The sequence below is a fragment of the Notolepis coatsorum genome, assembly GCF_963971535.1.
Source record: "Notolepis coatsorum genome assembly, chromosome: 4".
In the NCBI taxonomy this organism is placed as follows: Eukaryota; Metazoa; Chordata; class Actinopteri; order Aulopiformes; family Paralepididae; genus Notolepis; species Notolepis coatsorum.
In genome coordinates, this window is record NC_140168.1 from 39,967,734 (window position 1) to 39,988,009 (window position 20,276).

Sequence of the window (20,276 nt, forward strand, 5' to 3'; positions counted from 1 at the left end):
TTGCCTAATCCCCCCCCCCCCCCCCCCCCAAACAAACAAACACACACAAGCAGGTCTACATAGACACCGAAGCAGGCACCCATGCCATACGATTTCTGGTATAGAGAAAACAACTAATGACAGGAAGAATATATAATAAAACGAAAATACAATAACAGAATACAACAAGCCATCAGACCACAGTTTGTAAAGGAAGTCTATATGGGAAATATTGGTGATCTAGGAGATGAGATTTCAGTGCTCTTTTGAATTTCAGAAAAGACAATTCCAAAATATGTGGAGGCAAAGAGTTCCACAACTTTGACCCTCGGTAGAGCAAACAAAACTGATATTGGGAAGTGCGGGAAAGGGGTGGTCTAAGCAAACAGGAACTACGTGTGGTGTGGGGTAATTATGAATTTGGTGATTGTGGGCAAACATGTCATGAAAAAAGGGGGAAGGGCTCTGTTTAAAGAACTATGCACAAATAAACCAGTCTGAAGATGATTCACTTGATAAACACTGAGTATACTTAACTTATGGAATAGAGGCTGAGAAGAATGACTTCGTTGAACACAGCTGATTATTTTTAGAGCTCGTTTCTGCAGACGGTAGATATGGGCTCAAGTTTGGTCTGATGAGTACTACCCCAAACTAAATTACAGTAATTGATATATGGGTAAACCATAGAGTAATATAACATTGTGGCAACCTCGGTGCTCACTAAGTGACGTGTGTGTGTGTGTGTGTGTGTGTGTGTGTGTGTGTGTGTGTGTGTGTGTATACCTGTATGTCATGTATGTCCCTATGCCATAAATGTCATGATGTCATATATGTTGTGTATGTCATAAATGTCACGATGAATTGAAAATGGGGGACCCTAATTTATGCAAATGACATGTCGTCAGCTTGTGACTGCAACTTGTTCTTGTTCGCGGACGACTCAGCCCTGCTGGTCTCTGACAAGAACAAGTTACAGGTTGAAAAAACCACAAATTGATGAGCGCATCATCATTTTTACTTTAAAAGCTGGGCTACAGGTTTTACCATCAATGCTCAACCATTCCACCTGGTTCCCTGGCAGTCATAGCCCACACTGCATACACCATGGTCACGAACAGACAACAGAAACCATGTCTCACATACTCAATGGCTATCAATCTGTCATGCATACAAGGGGCTCTACATTTGTAGGCATGATAGGATCGTGGATCTGATTGCAGACAGTGTCAGTTCCACACTCGGGTCACCTGCAACATATAAGCTGTATAAGCACACCAGTGTGAAGCCATATATGCTCAATCTGTGTAGGGACAACTCACTGTTCTCTGATATTTCAGCAAACACCCCCGATGTTGTTATTGTTAATGAGAATAACAGAGAGGTTCTCATCCTAGAAGTTGGTTGCACGTTTGACTCAGGGGCGGGGCTAGGGGGTGGCTACTTGGGCTCAAGCCCCGAATGTTTTCTGAAAAGCCCTGAATCTATTAAATTTTTTATTTTTTTTTTTTTTTTTTGAAAAAACATGAACATATGTTTGCACCAGATTTAGCAGAAGCTAATGTCCATCTGTGGTCTATCCAGCTGCTAACTGTATTTGAGTGAGTTAAGTCTTGGTGTTACGGTAGACTCAGACCTAAGCTTTAAATCACAATCAACAAGTTGACAAAAACTTAATTCTTCCACCTTAGAAACATAGCTAAAGTACGGCCATTTATAAATCAAAAGGACGCTGAAAACCAGATCCATGCCTTTATCTCAAGCCAACTCGACTACTGTAATGCACTCCTTACCGGCCTCCCGAAAAAATACGATGATAACTATTTTATTGCAATGCACTATTGCATTATTTTATTCTATTTTACTAACTATTTTATTGCACTGCACTATTTTACTTTGTATCAGTGAATCATAGACGCCTGGCCATAAGAGCATTCGGAGCATCTCTGCTCTCCCACTATTGAACTTGGGGGAGCAAAGGTATGCTCTTGCTCCACCACTTTTTGATCATATGAAAAATATGATATATCCTGCCCCAATATATAAATCTAACCATAACTACGTTATGGTTAACTGAGTTTTATAGTGAAAAGAGCAGCTTTATTGGTCAAGATTGAAGGCTCTATATTGCAGGAAATTGCACGTACAGGTTAATTAAATTCAAAAAAAATCTGCCGTGGGGGGGGGGGGGGTCGTGCCGGACCCCCTCCAAACCACCCCTTGCCTGCCCAAAAAAAAAATTATATAAAAAAAAAAAATATATAAAAAAAAAAAAGAAAAAGTGGGCACCTATCTGGGCTAAGCCCCGGATCTCCTACAATCCTAAATCCGCCCCTTTTGACTACAGTCTAGACTCTAGAGGAAGCCTTTACAACCAAAATGTTAAAATATCAAATGTTAGACTATACCATATCACAACTCGGCTACAACTGTAAACTTTTAGTCTTCATATTTGGAAGCCTGGGTCATGTCCATAAGTTGGGTGTTAGAGGCCTTCAGATGGCCGGTCTTCCGAAAAGAAGAGCCAAACAATTCGCAAGATATTGCTCAGTGTCAGCAATTATTGGCAGCCGGGCAATTTGGAGAAAACGCTGCTATCTGTATCCATGAGCTGTGTGTAGATTGTCAGGTTCATCATCCATGTGTGTGTGTAACTTTGGTTGCCATTGTCAATTTGGGCAGGATTGTATCAGAATAACCCACAATGTACATTTGTGTCCTTTAAACATTGTCTTTATGTGGACATAAATAAAGATTCTAAATGTGTGTGTGTGTGTGTGTGTGTGTGTGTGTGTGTGTGTGTGTGTGTGTGTGTGTGTGTGTGTGTGTGTGTGTGTGTGTGTATGTGTGTGTGTGTGTGTGTGTGTGTGTGTGTGTGTGTGTGTGTATACCTGTATGTCATGTATGTCCCTATGCCATAAATATCATGATGTCATATATGTTGTGTATGTCATAAATGTCACGATGAATTGAAAATGGGGGACCCTAATGAAAAAACCCTCAGCTCTGAACTTGCTCTGAATCTGCACCTGGCTTGCTGATAACAACCTATCACTACACCTGGGTAAAACAGAGTCCATTCTCTTCGGATCAAATAACAAACTCAGCAAGGCCGACGGCTTCTCAGTTACAGTGGGTGACAATATTGTCACAAGGAAAGATGAAATTACATACCTAGGTTCCATCCTAGAGGCAAATCTTCCCTGTGACAAAATGGCCTCCAAGGTAATTAAAAAAGTCAACCAACGAACTAGATTCTTGTACCGGATCTCCTCTCTGGTAAACAAGAAGAATACCCTGAAGACTCTGGCAGGAGCACTCATTCAAGGGTACTACGACTATGCTTGCACCTCATGGTACCAAAGCACCTCAAAGGTGCTAAAAACAAGATTACAAACATCACAAAACAAACTGGTCAGACTTCTACTTGACCTTACCCCTAGAACCCACCTCACCCCTGCCCACTTTGACAACCTAGGATGGCTTAGAGTAGACGACAGAGTACAGCAACTTGCAATGGGCCTGGTCTACAAGAACATTATACGACTAAGGTACCCATGTACATGTCAAAATACTTCCCAAAGGTCAGTGAATACCACGAGCACAACACCAGAGGAAGCTCAACAGATCATGTTAAACCCAGATTCGGCTCAAACAAGGGACTAAACACGTATCGCAATTATGCCACATCATTGTGGAACGCCCTACCCAAAGCTGTAAAGGAATGTGAATCCCTACCCACATTCAAAACCGCTCTTAAAGAGCACCTACGGGAGGCTGCAATTCGAAACTGGCCACCGTAAATGTCCAAACCCCCCCACCCCCACCCCCTCCTAATAGACAGTCTCCTCCCCACTGCATGTATATATTCTCTCCCCGCCGTATGTATATTTCTCTCCCACCCACCCACCCCCTCCTAATGTACAGTCCCCTCCCCATCATATGTATATACTCTGTCAGGATCTATGGGTAACAGTACTGTATATTTGAATATCGTATATGTCACAAATGTAACAGTACTAAATATTGTCCCTATGCCATAAATGTCATGTATGTTGTGTATGTCATAAATGTCACTATGAATTGAAAATGGGGGACCCTGATGTAAACAAGACAAACGTCTTTCTCTGGTCTGCATTAACAATTAACAATTGTGTGTATTGACAATTGTGTGTATTGAGCCGTACTGTATCGTACCCATTCTGCAATCTGTTAAATAAAGTTTTCATTCATTCATTCATTCATTCATTCATTCATTCATTCATTCATTCATTCATTCATTCATTCATTCATTCATTCATTCAATTCATTCATTCATTAATTCACCCTGCTGTAAACAAGACAAACGTCTTTCTCTGGTCTGCAACCCTTAACAATTGTGTGTATTGAGCTGTACTGTATTGGACCCATTTTGCAATCTGTTAAATAAAGTTTTCATTCATTCATTCTCATGCATGTGTGTGTGCGTGTGTGTGTGCGCGCACATGTGAGTATGCGTGTTGGCGTGCGCGCACGCGTGTGTGTGCGCGCGTATGTGTGCGTGCGTGTGTGTGCGTGTGTGTGCGTGCGTGTGTTTGTTTGTGTGTAAGCCGCGCCGATGCCAGGAAAGACAGAAAGGGGAGGTGAGAAGAAGAGGGCTGCTGTCAGAGAGGAGGACTCGACATGCTACAAATCACTGGATTGTGATTATTTACAGATGCGCTGCATGCAACTCGAGGAGGATATCTTATTGCATGTGATGATCATAGGTTATTTTTCGGCTAATTATATTTTCATGCTACACTTGAATGAAAACCCGTACATCTAACGTAACGATTAGCTCGAAGCTAATAATAACCCTATCGTGGTGAAACAAACTCATTGAGGAGGAGGAGGGGGAGGCAGCGCGCATCTCTGCTTCTGCATCTCGTGTTTTTTTTTATTTTTTTTTATTTTTAAACCTTGGTAGAAGAATATAGGACTATTTGACTCGTAGGAGCCACAACACGGACCGGCTTTGACATAGTGCGATGATGACGGGGAAATCTGTGAAAGACATTGACAGATATCAGGCTGTCCTCACTTCTTTACTAGCGCTGGAGGATAATAAATACTGCGCAGATTGTGAATCAAAAGGTAGGCGTGTGTGTTCGTGTGTGTGTGTGTGTTCAAGTGTGTGTGTGCGTGCGTGTGTGCGCGTGTGTGTTCAAGTGTGTGTGCGTGTGTGTGTGGACATATGTGTGGACATGTCATGTGTGTAGCGTGTGTCTCTTAAGTGTACACAGGGGGGTATATAGGCAGTATAGCCACGGCCGAGACGCGCGTGAGTCAACCTCCTTTTCCAGGCAAATGCAGTCACTCTTCTCGGCCGGTCGATTACCTTCTACTATGCTGCAATAAAGGCAGCTCCCACGGGGCCACGTCTTCAGTAGAGATAGTAAAGTGAAGACACCTGCTCTGCTCTGACATTCAGCCACCCTGAACAATCTGTTCTAGGCTGCGCCCCTGGAGCAGCGAAATAGCCATGGAATAGCCTAACTCTGTCTGTCTCTCTCTCTCTCTCTCCCTCTCCCCCGCTCTCTTTCTGTGTGTGTGTGTGTGTGTGTGTGTGTGTGTGTGTGTGTGTGTGTGTGTGTGTGTGTGTGTGTGTGTGTCTGATGCTGCAGGCTAAACACTTGTTTTGGTCATTTCATGAAGAGAAGGGTTCACCATTCAAGTTTCCCTAATTGGGCCATTGTTGACATAGCATACTAGTCTTGTCTCTCATGTTAGCCATAGAATAGTATAGTAAACACAGCCAAACTGTGTACAAAACACCTGATAGAATATAGTAGTCACCTATATGCGTCCTAAGGTAGGTTTAGGCCTCTTGTAGGTGTTATCAGGAGGGTGTGGTGTTGGGTGAGTAGCCTGGTCAGATTTGTGACATGGCTCCATGCCCTGTCCTTGAGCTAATGCTGCACTTGTTTGTGGTCAGAAGTGGGAGACGCGTCATCCCCGACCTACGTGCGTTCAAGCTACAGCTGGTAAACCTTTTTTGGCAATTCTTTCTTCCAATTTGTCTCGCATGAACTACAGCTCACAAAGACGGTTAACAAATAACGATGTGGGCGGCCATGTTGAAATGACGTCAAATGACACAGAGGCTTTGAACTGGGGGTTGAGGAATCATACCCGAGTTTGCGACTATTGGAACTCTTTGAGTTGACGCGCCGTCTCGCAAGTTGCCGATGTTACTGTAGCTAACTTACTGTATCTGTAGCTCACTTACTGTATCTGTAGCTCACTTACTGTATCTGTAGCACACTTACTGTATAGCTCACTTACTGTATCTGTAGCTCACTTACTGTATCTGTAGCACACTTACTGTATCTGTAGCTCACTTACTGTATCTGTAGCTCACTGACTGTATCTGTAGCTCACTTACTGTATCTGTAGCTCACTTACTGTATCTGTAGCTCACTTACTGTATCTGTAGCTCACTTACTGTATCTGTAGCACACTTACTGTATCTGTAGCTCACTTACTGTATCTGTAGCTCACTGACTGTATCTGTAGCTCACTTACTGTATCTGTAGCTCACTTACTGTATCTGTGCCGGGGGAGATTCTTGCAACAACCATGAAAATTATTCAGCGGGGCAGGCAGGAACACACACACACACACACACACACACACACACACACACACACACACACACACACCTTTTCAGCCTCCAGGTTAATATTGTGTTTCATCATGTGCATTTGGGAGTGCAGTCAGAAATAGCCACAGGTCATGAAACTCCAAAACCTACGGAAAGAGCTGTGCTTTTGTGTGTTTGGTGTGTGTGTGCTTGCGTGTGTGCGTGCACATTACGGAAATGTGCATGTGTGTGTAACGGTGGTCACTAGGTACAGTGGTGCAGTGGTGGTCCCACGCCGTCCCAGCAGTCTTCTGAGCAGAAGTACACGCACGGATGTGCACGCGCGCGCACAAAAAAATTCATTCACAAGTACCGGCACTTATCTATCACCTAGACTTTGCATAATAATAGGATACCAATAACGTAACAAAGAACGAGAAGTGCAAAACCAAAATACAAGCCCTGTGGGGGTTTGCTTGATCTGTGGAGCTCTCACTATGTGACAAATGGTCCCGACTGGAAGGATGAGGCATTAAGTTGTGCTTCAGAAGGAAACTGTCCTTCTGTAACCTAAGTTACATTGTTAATTTAGTTTGTATTTACTTTTCTAGTTTAAGTTAATTCAATTAAAGAAATGATAACTACAATATTGTATCTACAATTACATTTAAAACATTGTTTGTTTTTCAACCATATCTGTTGACAATATAATTTCTTTATATATTGAAGAAGGCTACATCCTGCTACCTTTTTCAGCTTCTCTATTTCAAGACAATATTTACAAAAACTAAACTAAAACTAGTAATTTCCTATACAAACATGTTTCCTACTATTTATGCATAATAATCATCTGTTCTGTGCGCACGCGAGGGAACATATGTATGCGCGCGCGTGCACGTGCCGTCATTTAAACAGCGTACAGGCAGTTCTGATATTACGACTGCACCCCTGACTAGGTACTAGCAGGCACTTCATGTTCAGCAGTCTGTCCTCCCAACAGCCTCGAACCCACAACCCTCGGCTCACCCATCTTTTTCTTAGTAGGAAGTCAGACATTTCCGACCCCTGAGTTATAATCAAATGCAGAATGACTGTGAGTTTGATTGTTGACATTAGGACAAGCGTCAATGTGGAAGATGCCCGCTGCTCCTCTTGTGGTCAACAATGCGCCATGTTGACATTTGGTAACATTTGGCGAGCACAAGGGAAGCAATGAATACAAATCACAAGCTTACGTCGTGCTACACTTAAGGCGTGTCGTCTAATTGATCCAACTTTTCTGAGGCAGACTCGTCGCTCTGCTTTGTCTGTGACTTTGACAGACAGGCAGGCGGGCGAACACACAGACAGGCGGATAGGCCGCCTGCTAGACAGACAGATAAGACGCTTGTTGATCTGTGGTAATTGAGCTCACAGTTCTCTCTCCGTTTCCTCCCTCGCTCTTCCCGTATTCCCCTCCTGTTTGCTGTCCTTTATTTGAACGGGGGCCAATGTGGCCTGTGTTACTCTATATCTTTCTGTCTGTCTCTCTCTCTCTGTCTTTCTCCTCCATTATACCGCTGAGGTCGCATCTCTGTTAGAGCCAGACTGGCACCACAGGGGTCAACTGCAGCCACACACTCATGCACGGTCAGATACAGAGACACACACTCACAGACACAGAGACACACACACACATACACATGCAGAGTGTAGGCACTGACACACACACAGGATCAGTGACACACAGTGGAGTACACCGTTCCTTTAGATTAGTGAGCAAATGTAACAGTAAAGTGCAATAGTAATATACAATGTACAGGTAAATAAACTGGGTGTAAAATATATAAATGAGCGCTACTGAGTATAGTGTACTTGAACACACGGGTACTTGAGTAAAAACACTTACTTACTTTCCACCACGGGATGACTCGTAGGTCAATGGTTATTTGCACAGAGAGACCGTCAATAATACATTACACTCACACTTTTACAACACATCATAACACATTGTAGTTATTACCGCACACAGACGGGGGTACTGTTGTTTTGACACCACTACCATGTTGACTTCTAACATCGTGCATCAAGTCGACCCGTGTTTATCTGCGCGGCTCATTATCACGGTTTACACGTCTCAGTGGGCTTTACAAGCACAAGCACTACATTACAACGGAGCGGCGCCCGCCGTCCTTGACCCTGCGGTGAGGATGAGGAAAGACTCCCACTAAAGCCAATGGAAGAACCGCCGGGCGTGCAAGTCAAAGAGATGGTCAGATCCAGAGGCGTGCGATTGACCTCTCTCAAACAGCTGGACATCTCTGTGATTGGAGGATCAAGAAAAGGGGGGGGCGTTTTTTGAGATAAGTCAATACTTTAGTTGTTGAGGCGGGTGACTGATAATTAGTAATAAAATCTGTAAAATCTCGTGTCACCTTCAAGATCCTCCTGCTCACATGATCCCTACACACCACCGCCCCTCAATACCTATCTGACCTTCTCCACACCTACACCCCCTCCCGGAATCTCCGCTCCACTGACACAGGCTTACTTACCATCCCACAAGTCAGGTTGCGGACCTTCGGGGACAGGGCTTTTAGTGTGGCTGCCCCCACCCTTTGGAACTCCCTCCCCATGGACATCCGAAATGCTAATTCTCTTGTCCACTTTAAAAACCTGCTGAAGACTCACCTCTTCACCCAGGCCTATGGTCTCTGATGCTCCTGAGCATCCTATTCATTCTGTTTGTTCTATTTGGTTTTGTTCTGTTTTTGTTCTGTTCCGTTTGCTCTGTTCTGTTTTGTGTTTTGTTTCTTAGTTTAGGTCATCCTCCCCTCCCCCTTTTTATTGTAAAGCGCCTTGGGTATGTGAAAGGCGCTATATAAATTCAAGCCATTATTATTATTATTATTATTATTATTATTATTATTATTATTATTATTATTATTATTATTATTATTATTATTATTATTATTATTATTATTATTATTAATTATTAATTATTATTATTATTATTATTATTATTATTATTATTATTATTATTATTATTATTATTATTATTATTATTATTATTATAATACATTGAGTATTAGGCCTATCAGATGGGGTACAGTGAGAAAGCAGAGGTAACAGCGAGTAGTCGCAATTCCTTCTGATTGTATGTTATAATGTGTTAACTTCTAACGTAAGTATGATTCTAATGTGTTGCATTATCTCTGTTGATAAGACCGTTCTTCAGTTGATCACACCAACACTGGCAAGTTGACAATGTTACTGTAGCTCACTTACTGTATCTGTGCCGGGGGAGATTCTTGCAGCCATGGAAACAATTCAGCGGGGCAGGCAGGAACACACACACCTTTTCAGCCTCCAGGTTAATATTGTGTTTCATCATGTGCCTTTGGGAGTGCAGTCAGAATAATAATAATAATAATAATAATAATAATAATAATAATAATAATAATAATAATAATAATAATAATAATAATAATAATAATAATAGATTGTATTTGTATTGCACTTTTTGTTCACTAGGATCCCAAAGTGCTACAGGGTTAAAACATAGTTAAACATTTATTATTAATAATTATTAATAAAAAATAAAGTACAGAGTAAAAATAAAATAAAAATAGAACATAGTTGGAAACATAGTATAAACAGAAAATTAAAGGCAACAGCACAAGAAAAAATAAATGTAATCACAAGAAAAAATAAATAAAAAGCTAGCAATCAAAGGCCTTTTTAAACAGATCTTCAGGTCTGCTTTAAAGGAGCTCTGTGGTGCCCTCAGCTGGATGGGGAGGCTGTTCCACAGGCGTGGTGCAGCCGAGCAGAAGGCTCATCCCCCCATGGTGCATAGCCGGGTACTGGGGACCCGAAGGAGCAGGCTACCTGCAGATCTGAGGGTACGGGTGGAGGATTGTGGAGTGATGAGTTAGAAATAGCCATAGGTCATGAAACTCCAAAATCTACGGAAAGAGCTGTGATTTTGTGTGTTCGGTGTGTGTGTGTGTGTGTGTGTGTGCGTGCACATTCCAATACGCAACTGTGCATGTGTGTGTAACGGTGGTCACTAGGTACTAGCAGGCACTTCACGTTCAGCACCTGTCCTCCCAACAGCCTCGAACCCACAACCCTCGGCTCACAAGCACCACGTAGACAAGTTCAAGTTTCAAGTTTCTTTAATAGTTGTCATACAGAAGTACAGAATACTTTTATACAAAATGCTTCTTACTGTTATGCTCCAGAGACTGTGCTAGACAAGATAGTATGAAATAAAATAGTTATAGCATGTAAAATAGAAGTAAAAAAAAAAAGTCAGTGTTCAGTATCGACATATGTACAATGTTCGATGCAGAATAGAAGTAACTGAGTTACCATACCATACAATATACTATGCAATGTACTAATACAATACTATATAGTGCAGAGCAGAAATGGGACACGTATGTTAAAGGGGCAGTCCCCACCCCACAAATAATATACCCCCCCCCCCCCCCCGGAGTGCTATCCATCCATCCAGATAGTATTTGTGTGATTCACCTAGTTTTGGAGATGTCTGCAAACTCAAAAGCCTTTTTCATGAGAAAATATGCTTGAAGCTTGGTGGATCGGAGCTCTATAATAATCTCTTGATGAAAGCACCTCCTCTTGCTATAATATGGTATCTGGCTCCAAATGTAGAAGCAAGGTTTTTCAACAGGACCAAATAATGAACAGGTCCTTCATCACACTGGCTCAGACTCAAATGTACAATTGAATATTGTACTCATTTCCTATATTTTCCTGTAATTGATATTACAGATTTACTTTTAATATTATACCTCTATGAAGCTTTACTTCTTCATACAAGGGTCCTCTTTCAGAGTTTAAAGTCCACAATACACAGTATTTCTAGTATGGAATAGGGATGCACTGGATATCTGTCTGATATCAGGCTATAACAGGGTACATTGGATATGACTGATATCAGGCTATAACAGGGTATATTGGATATGACTGATATCAGGCTATAACATAGTATATTGGATATCTACAGTATCTCTCTGATATCAGGCTATAACAGGGTATATTGGATATATCTGATATCAGGCTATAACAGGGTATATTGGATATATCTCTCTGATATCAGGCTATATAACAGGGTATATTGGATATCTGTCCTATAACAGGGTATCGATATTGAATAATTTTTTCCTCAATATGATAACCTGATACCAGAAGCCATGTGTAACAAAAAAGGATTATATCTAATATATGTGAATGTATGTAATGAATGAATGAATGTAAATCTGTTCTCTTAGGTAAAACTAAAGAGCAAAACATGCTTCTGCAGCCAAGTGTCTAAGTGGTATTTTGTCAGCTTGGTGGCGGGAGTGCATTCCTAGCTCCGCCCACATGTGTAGCAGGAGTGATCAGAGCTTGCATTACCTTGTCATCATCATACTTTATACCATGTCCTGGTTTTTCATATGGGGAGACAGCCACGGGAGCAAACAATATAGGGTAGGTATTAGGGCTGGGCGTTAAAACGATAACGATAACTATCGCGATAAATTATTTCCTCGAAATAAACATGAAACGTGGTCGCAAAGTTTCGATATATCGATTTTCCAAGCTTGGATATCAGCACACGCACTAACAACCAATCAGTGAAGGAGATGGCCGACAGTGAAGGAGACCCGCGGTGCACCTCTGGGTAGAGAGGTAGGACTCTAGTAGTAAACAAGGCTGGCTAGGATAACTAGCTTGCACGGCACTATTTTATATTTACGTGCCGAGTATGTGTGTGGCGTGAATTCTGAGGCCACGTTTATAGTAGTGTGGGGTATACAGTGGACGTCGTTTCAATATATTGGGGCGGAAGAGAGTATTTTAGGATAATATTTAGTACATTGTCATGGAATACACCGCTTAGACACAACAGGCTGGCTAGGATAACTAGCTTGCGCGGCACTATTTTATATATTTACGTGCCGAGTATGTGTGTGTCGTGAATTCTGAGGCCACGTTTATAGTAGTGTGGGGTATACAGTGGACGTCGTTTCAATATATTGGGGCGGAAGAGAGTATTTTAGGGTAATATTTAGTACATTGTCTGTCATGAGATACTCCGCTTGTCGGCTAACTGCTAACGTGCGCGGACTGATGACGACATCAACATTCGCAGCAGCAAAACAAGTCTATTATATATATCTATGCTATTAATAGCCCGTCCATCGGTGCCGGGCATAAGAAGTTAATTAAACCTGACAGACATTATATCGACGATAATTATCGATATCGAGTTATATGAAAATAATTTTATAATTTTATCGCGATAACGTTTTTGGCCATATCGCCCAGCCCTAGTAGGTATTCTTTCCCCCCACTTCCGCTCTTGTACATTATTTAATCTGAACGTTTTTCTTTTACATTTTTGCACACACAAACCAGTGTTCTAGGTTTGTCTCTCACAATTAATTGAGTGGTATCTTTAAATCCAGATGCCATACACACTTAGAGCGTAATGGTATCAGCAGTGAGTGAGTGAGTGGTGTCGGTGCGGATACAGAACGGATAAAGAACTGACCCATAATGGCCAGAAGGGAAACATGCTTGTTAGCCTGAAAATTGTAAACCCTAAATGACATAGGACTTTGAAGCAGTATGAAGACATGAGGTTGGCTCACTGTCTATTCTTTTAAGGGTCTTTCAATAACAAGAGACATGCTTTTCATTATGCTAACCTTGTTTGCACACACACACACACACGCGCACACACACAACTGATTGGTGTGACTCTTAACTGTACGACAGGGTAGTCTAATTAGACCGCAGATGAGATTAGGGGTTAGGAAAAAATAGCAACACGCATGCATGTGCGTGCACACACATTCACACACACACACACACACACACACAGGATGTGGAGCTGTTGCATTAGGGGAATTTAAATGTTTTTTTTTGTGTACAGTAGGTTTCACAGCTATTTCTCACAGGCCTACTTTGCCTAATGTGTGTTATTTGTCAGCCTGACAGGAAGAGCTATGATGTGTGCTGATCTATTTATCATGGTTATATAACCCAAACGTCATATTTATCATGGTTTAAATGTCATATTTATCATCGTTATAACCAAAATGTCATTATTTATCATGGTTCAAATGTCATATTTATCATGGTTATAACATAACCAAAATGTCATGTTATGTTTGTTCCCAAGACAACTCACAATATGTCTTTTCTGGCTTGTGGAGCTAATGTAGTTCCCTGCTACTATGAATGAAAATACCTCTCTCTTTTTTCTTCTTCATGAGAATGTATTAATTAATGGGCTGTCACTATACTCTAGATTGTTTAGTTTCATATCTCCATGGATTCCCTCTTCAATTACCTTCCTTATTGCTCTATGTTGAACCTAGATGTGTCACTACAGTATACAGTGTATGAGTACATTGCTCAATTTACTGTTTATAGGTTGTAGAATGTGTGTGTAATTGTAAATCTTTAATTTATTTATTTTTAAATGCGTTTTCTTTAAATATCTACGCGTGGACGAGGCCTTACGATTGAACAATAAAGGAATATCTTACGGCCTCGTCCACACGCACACAGATATTTAATTTTTTTATCTACTTTTCTCCTCCTTTTTCTGTATTTTTCTCCCATCCCAATTTTTTGTCGTTATGCCAATTCCCCCCTCCCCTTCCTGGTCGTTGCACGCATTTGCTCCCCACTTGCCGGTCTAGGGAACCCTGAAGTCTATCACATGCGTCCTCTGATACATGTGGAGACAGCCAGCAGCCTCTTTTCACCTGACAGCGGGCACTCTCACTGGGAAAGTTTAACGCATGGGAGGCTTTAGTTTTTTAGATATTGTTTGAAGGTGTTTTTAGTCGATGGACGAAGATTGGCCTGACTTAGGCCTGCTTCGCTTTTCTCTCTCTCTCTCTCTCTCTCTCTCTCTCTCTCTCTCTCTCTCTCTCTAGTCTAGTGGCCACTGATGGATTGGCTCTTTGTCTAATCTTGTTTGCTTTGACATACATTACTGTGCTTTTATCACCTTCCCTTCTCTGTGAGTCAACAGGAAGTGGCTGAACGCATACAGAGTGCAACAGACGCCGACAGTCTGAGCCAACCCTAACCCCTACAGTACACAGTACTGTACCACACTGTATGAGCCAACATACACAGTATATACACTGTACCACACTGTATGAGACAACATACACACTATATACTGTACCACACTGTATGAGCCAACATACACAGTATATACTAGGGGTGGACGGTATAAACGGTATACGGTATAAACGGTATGAATTTGCTCTACGGTATGGATTTTGAGTATACCGTGTAACCGGTAGTGCAGCTCTAAAATAGCAATGACGTCATGTAACCACAGCGCGACTATTTCACTGGCATTTGCCCCTAAAAATAGATAGAATTAGTCATAGATAATAGATATGTGCGAACTGGAAAAAGTTATTTAGGAGGCTTCGCGCAGTGGGCGTGCCAGCCCCTACCGCACGCATGTAAACACGGGTCTAGTAGTCTAGTGGGACGGGACACGGGAGCTGTCGGCGTCTCCCTGAGCTAACGTTAGCTTAGCTACCGTTACAAAATGACCCAGTCAACTATTCACTTTTAGTTTAATACATGATGGGGCATTGTCTAACCGAACGGTATCTAGTCGGCCAGCTACCGATAGCTCCTGACATCAACAAACGCTCCACAAAGTCTAGTACTAGAGACGTGTATGCTACCTGTTAGCTCACGTTAACACAAGTTAGTTCACCGTTCAAAACGAAATGTCCCATTGAACTAAATAATTCACTGAGGCGTTGTATTAACGTTATATATGCAGTAGCTACAGATAGCTCATGATATCAATGTCTTATAACACTGATTCGATGCGTATTCGAGCTGAGGGCTTGCTAACGTTATAATACCAATACAATAGGGTCCAGGTGCAGCGCCGGAGAATCCTGGCCGTAGCTCTGCTCGAGGCTACTCGAGTATAGGTCCAGGTGCAGCTCCGGAGAATTCTGGCCGTAGCTGGAGGCTACTAGAGTACACACAGACAGTGGAGCTTGTTGCGTGGTGGCGATGTCTCGCAGATAATACCAGTACAAGTCTAATTATATAATATATATATTTTATAAAAAAAATATATATATATAAAATACAAAATTTTTTTGTATCAAAAACGATGATACCGTGATATATACCGTTACCGTCTATGCTTCAAATTATACCGTGATATAAATTTTAGACCATACCGTCCACCCCTAGTATATACTGTACCACACTGTATGAGACAACATACACAGTATATACTGTACCACACTATGAGAAAACAGAAAACATACACATCATATACTGTATGACAAACCATACACAGTATATAGCCCCCAGTACCACACGTTGACAGGAATTGACACAGAAACCAAATGTTTACCGCAGAGATGCTATGATACAATCTCATGATGACAGCAGCCATCTCCTCTACTCACAGTAGGAGCGGCTTACATTGACTGTTACATTTCTCTCTCTCATGTGCTCTCTGTTTCTCTCTCTCTCGTTGACTGACTCCATAGTACAGAGCTGAAGAGAGAAATCATAGCAATAGGGAGAGAGGGCGAGGCAGGTGATGTTGGTGAATGTTGTGATCGTCAACTTCTATAGCCTTGCCTCCAGCCTCCAGGGACTGCGCGCGCATGTGTGTGTATCAGGGTGTCCGTTTGTGTGTGTGTGTGCACAAAGCCTGCCTTCCTTTGTGTTTGTGTTTGCATATACACTGGCCCACCGGTTGTTATGGAGATATCACCTGGTGATGCCACTCCCCCCCCCCCCCTCATCCTGGGGAAAGAAGGTGAGCGCCCTGCTACATCGAAGGTGATTGGGTGTAGAAGAGTCTCTGGATGCTACATCGATGGTGATTGGGTGTAGAAGTGTCTCTGGATGCTACATCGAAGGTGATTGGGTGTAGAAGAGTCTAGATGTTACATCTAAGGTGATTGGTGTAGAAGAGTCTCTGGATGCTAAATCTAAGGTGATTGGGTGTAGAAGAGTCTCTGGATGTTGATTGATTGTGTGTGTAGAGATGCTAATGGGGGAGGCGGGATGGTCTACTCTAGACTGAGACTCTAGAGGTAAAAAGGTCGGCCAGAAAAGGAAAGGTCGCTGGTTCGAACCCAGCCATGGACAGGGGGGGGGGGGTGTATTCCAGCTGTGAGCTGGTGACTGAAGGATGGCTGGTATTACATCTACGGTGCCCACCATCCTGCCTAAGTACCCTTGAGCAAGACACTTAACCCCAAAAATGCTCCAGGGGCGCTGCACTGTGCTCTGACCTCTCTGATGAAATGCATACGTGGAGGACTGTGTGTAGCCTATGTATGTAACTAGGAGGGATATGCAAAAAGACTAATCTGAATTGCCTCGTGTACATTGATAATAAAATAAATAATCTTCTAATCTTCATCCTCCTCTAAATCTAAGGTGACTGGGTATAGAAGAGCCTCTGAAGAGTCCCCTTGACTCCCACTGTGCGCCAGAGAGAAATTTAATAATGAATATGTTATTCTATTTCTGTGGTGTCACCATATAGAAATACACAAACTGAAATGCACAGGGAATCTATTATTTTGAAGCCCATTTGACAGAGGAAACACATGCCGATATTGATTTAAATAATCTGGAGATAAAAATTGGAAGCTTAAATGTAAATGTACATCAGCCGAACAACGTACTGTATCTACCCGGCTCATGTTCAGTGCAATTTACTTTTTCAATTGAATTGAATCAAAACCTTTATTCATTCTTGAAATTAACATTACGGTTTACCCTCTTTGCAATGTCATCAAGATTAGTATGTTCAAAACACATAGAAGGGAAGAAAAACATAAATAGAAGTCAAATAAATAAACATAGGTGGAAAGAGAAAAAACAAAGAGAGATCAAATTAAATTAAGAACGCCCCTGGTATGTTCCCCAGTACACAGGACTGTGATTCACTAGGGGGGTGTATTAGTGAATTATCAATGGCTGCCCATCTGCTGATCTTGGCACGGGTTTTGCGGGTGCCAGTTCTGTTGGATCAGTTATAGCGGCACCCTGCCCCCCGCCCCCCCCCCGCAGGCTTTCTGGCCGGGTGAGTTGCTGGAGGCTGGATAGAGTGGAGGTGGAGTCTGGTGGTGGTGGTGGAGGAGGAGGAGCCAATGACGACTGAGCCTCTGTAGGATTAGACAGCCACATGCAGAGAGCACTGTTTATCCTGGTGGGATGTGGGCTAATGAGCCATATGACCCTGCGTGTGTGTGTGTGTGGGGAGGGTTATGATTAAGGTTAGGGTAATAGGTTAAGGAATTGATTTAAGTCAATGCCCCCACATGGCATAACAACGTAGCCTGTGTGTGTGTGTGTATTGATGTCTCTGTGTGTGTGTATATTCATGATGCGTGTGTGTGTGTGTATTCATGATGCCTTTGTGTGTGTGTGTGTGTGTGTGTGTGTGTGACTGTGTGTGTGTGTGTGTGTGTGTGTGTGTGTGCGTGCGCTCACTGCTCATCGTTCCTCAATCTCAGCAGGTGATCAAACAGCCAAAGTCCAGCCGTTTGACGACGATAAAAAAAGAAAATCACAGCTTGTTTGTCTTTGACTCAGGCCATGGTTACACTGGGCTAAAACAGCAACGTTTTGTTGCTGAATGATTACGTTTGCATGTCCAAGTTAAAAAGAAATGCAGTTTTGGCAGGAAAACGTGTTTCCCTAGCGGGAACGCTGAAAAGGTGTTTTCGTTTTGGAAACTCGCAGACAATGGTGCCATGTAATCTGCGCGAGCCGGATACGGAGCCGTTCTGCCCAATGCTCATGTGCAGTAGAGACCCGCACGGTTATTTCCAGTGTTTACAGCAGAGCTGTCCCAAGTAGCTGTGGCTACCAACGTGTTGTCAAGTTATTGTTATAAGGAGCCCAGTCCAAGCTACAACAGTCTGCATTCCCTTAACAATTGTTTGTATTGAGCCGTATTGTATTGTACCCATTCTGCAATCTGTTAAATAAAGTTTACATTCATTCATTCTGCTAGCATTAACGTTACCAAGCTGCTAGCCACAATGATATACTGTTATAATGGCATATCCCAATCACGTTAGCACGTAAGCTAACAAAATCTGCGATATTTTTGTGAGACTAAACTCCGCTCTTGGTGGTCAATTGTGTTGTCAAGTTATTGTTATAAGGAGCCCAGTCCAAGCTACAACAGTCTGCATTCCCTTAACAATTGTTTGTATTGAGCCGTATTGTATTGTACTAGGGGTGCACGATATAGATTTTTTGACCCCGATACCGATAACTTTAAGCTCCTCAAGGCCGATACCGATAACCGATATTTATTGTATTATACAATTCTTTTTTAAATGTATATTCCTGTAGTTTTGACCTAACCAGATGTATCATGACATGAGTGTTACTACTATGAACAAAACAAAGCCAAGTCAACAGTTTTGACTGATAAAGTGACCATATTTATTTTTCCAAATAAATATAATTTGAATCAGAAAATTCACAATCTGTCAATAACTTATAATACATCCAACCTAACAAGTCACCTGCAACATCACCACCGCTACGATGGTGTGTTAAAAGCCTACGACGACGCGCAAGCAGCTAAAGCTGCTGTGAATCCAAAGCCAGCTACAAAGGAACCCGCGGCGCTTGTACCTATTGACGAGGCGTTTGCTAAATTAAAGAAGTTTGACAGAAATCACCCAAGGGCTCAAGCCGCTAGCTTTTAAGCAGTGCTTGGTGGTGCAAATTAACCTGGCTACTACGGAGCAATAAGTGACTGCATGCGTATTCAACCAAGGGTTACATCACAGTCAGCTTTAGCTGCTCGCGCGTCGTCGTAGGCTTTTAAAACAATAACACACCATTGTAGCGGTGGTGATGTTGCAGGTGACTTGTTAGGTTGGATGTATTATAAGTTGTTGCCCTTTTCCCTCCTCGTGGAACTTCTGCATTGCATTTGTTACAAATAGCAAGCAAACTTTTTTCCTCTGAAACTATTCCCACACTACTGACGCCATCTTTGTTTACATCCGCGCTGCTTCTGAAACTTACGTGGCTACGTCACAGCCAAGAAAGGGAGCGCTGGATTTGTGTAAAACGCCCTCTTCCTAAACCACACGCTATCAGTTGTACCACAGTACTGGCAAAACGGGAGGAGCCTACAGTAAAAACAAACGCCCTTCATCCCAATTCACCCACACCGCATTTCTTTTTACCAAAAAATATATTATATTATCGGACCTATCAATAACGTTATCAGGTTTATCGGGATGACGTCATAATTGCTGATATCGGCCCGATAATTATCGTGCATCCCTATATTGTACCCATTCTGCAATCTGTTCAATAAAGTTTACATCCATTAATTCTGCTAGCATTAACGTTACCAAGCTGCTAGCCACAATGCTATACTGTTATAATGGCATATCCCAATCACGTTAGCACGTAAGCTAACAAAATCGGTGATATTTTTGTGAGACTAAACTCCGCTCTTGGTGGTCAATTGTGTTGATGTTAGTTTTGTTTCATCAACAAATCATCAACAAATGAGGCAGAACACACAGTGAATGTATTTTTGTTTATTGCACTTTATTTCTTGCTGAAAAATAAATGCTATGTAGCTAAATGGCTCATGCGAGGTATAAAGATGGTGGCTCTC

General features: G+C 42.1%; 1 protein-coding gene across 1 annotated transcript in view; it reads left to right on the forward strand.

Moving 5' to 3' along the window:
* Positions 1 to 4,784: 4,784 nt before the first annotated feature.
* LOC311226489 (stromal membrane-associated protein 2-like) overlaps positions 4,785 to 20,276 on the forward strand; it is a 47,729-nt gene continuing 32,237 nt past the window's right edge. The window contains exon 1 of the mRNA XM_084311914.1: positions 4,785 to 5,094. Coding sequence (XP_084168040.1) covers positions 4,989 to 5,094 — 106 coding nt within the window. The 5' untranslated portion in view covers positions 4,785 to 4,988. The remainder of the gene's footprint in view (positions 5,095 to 20,276) is intronic.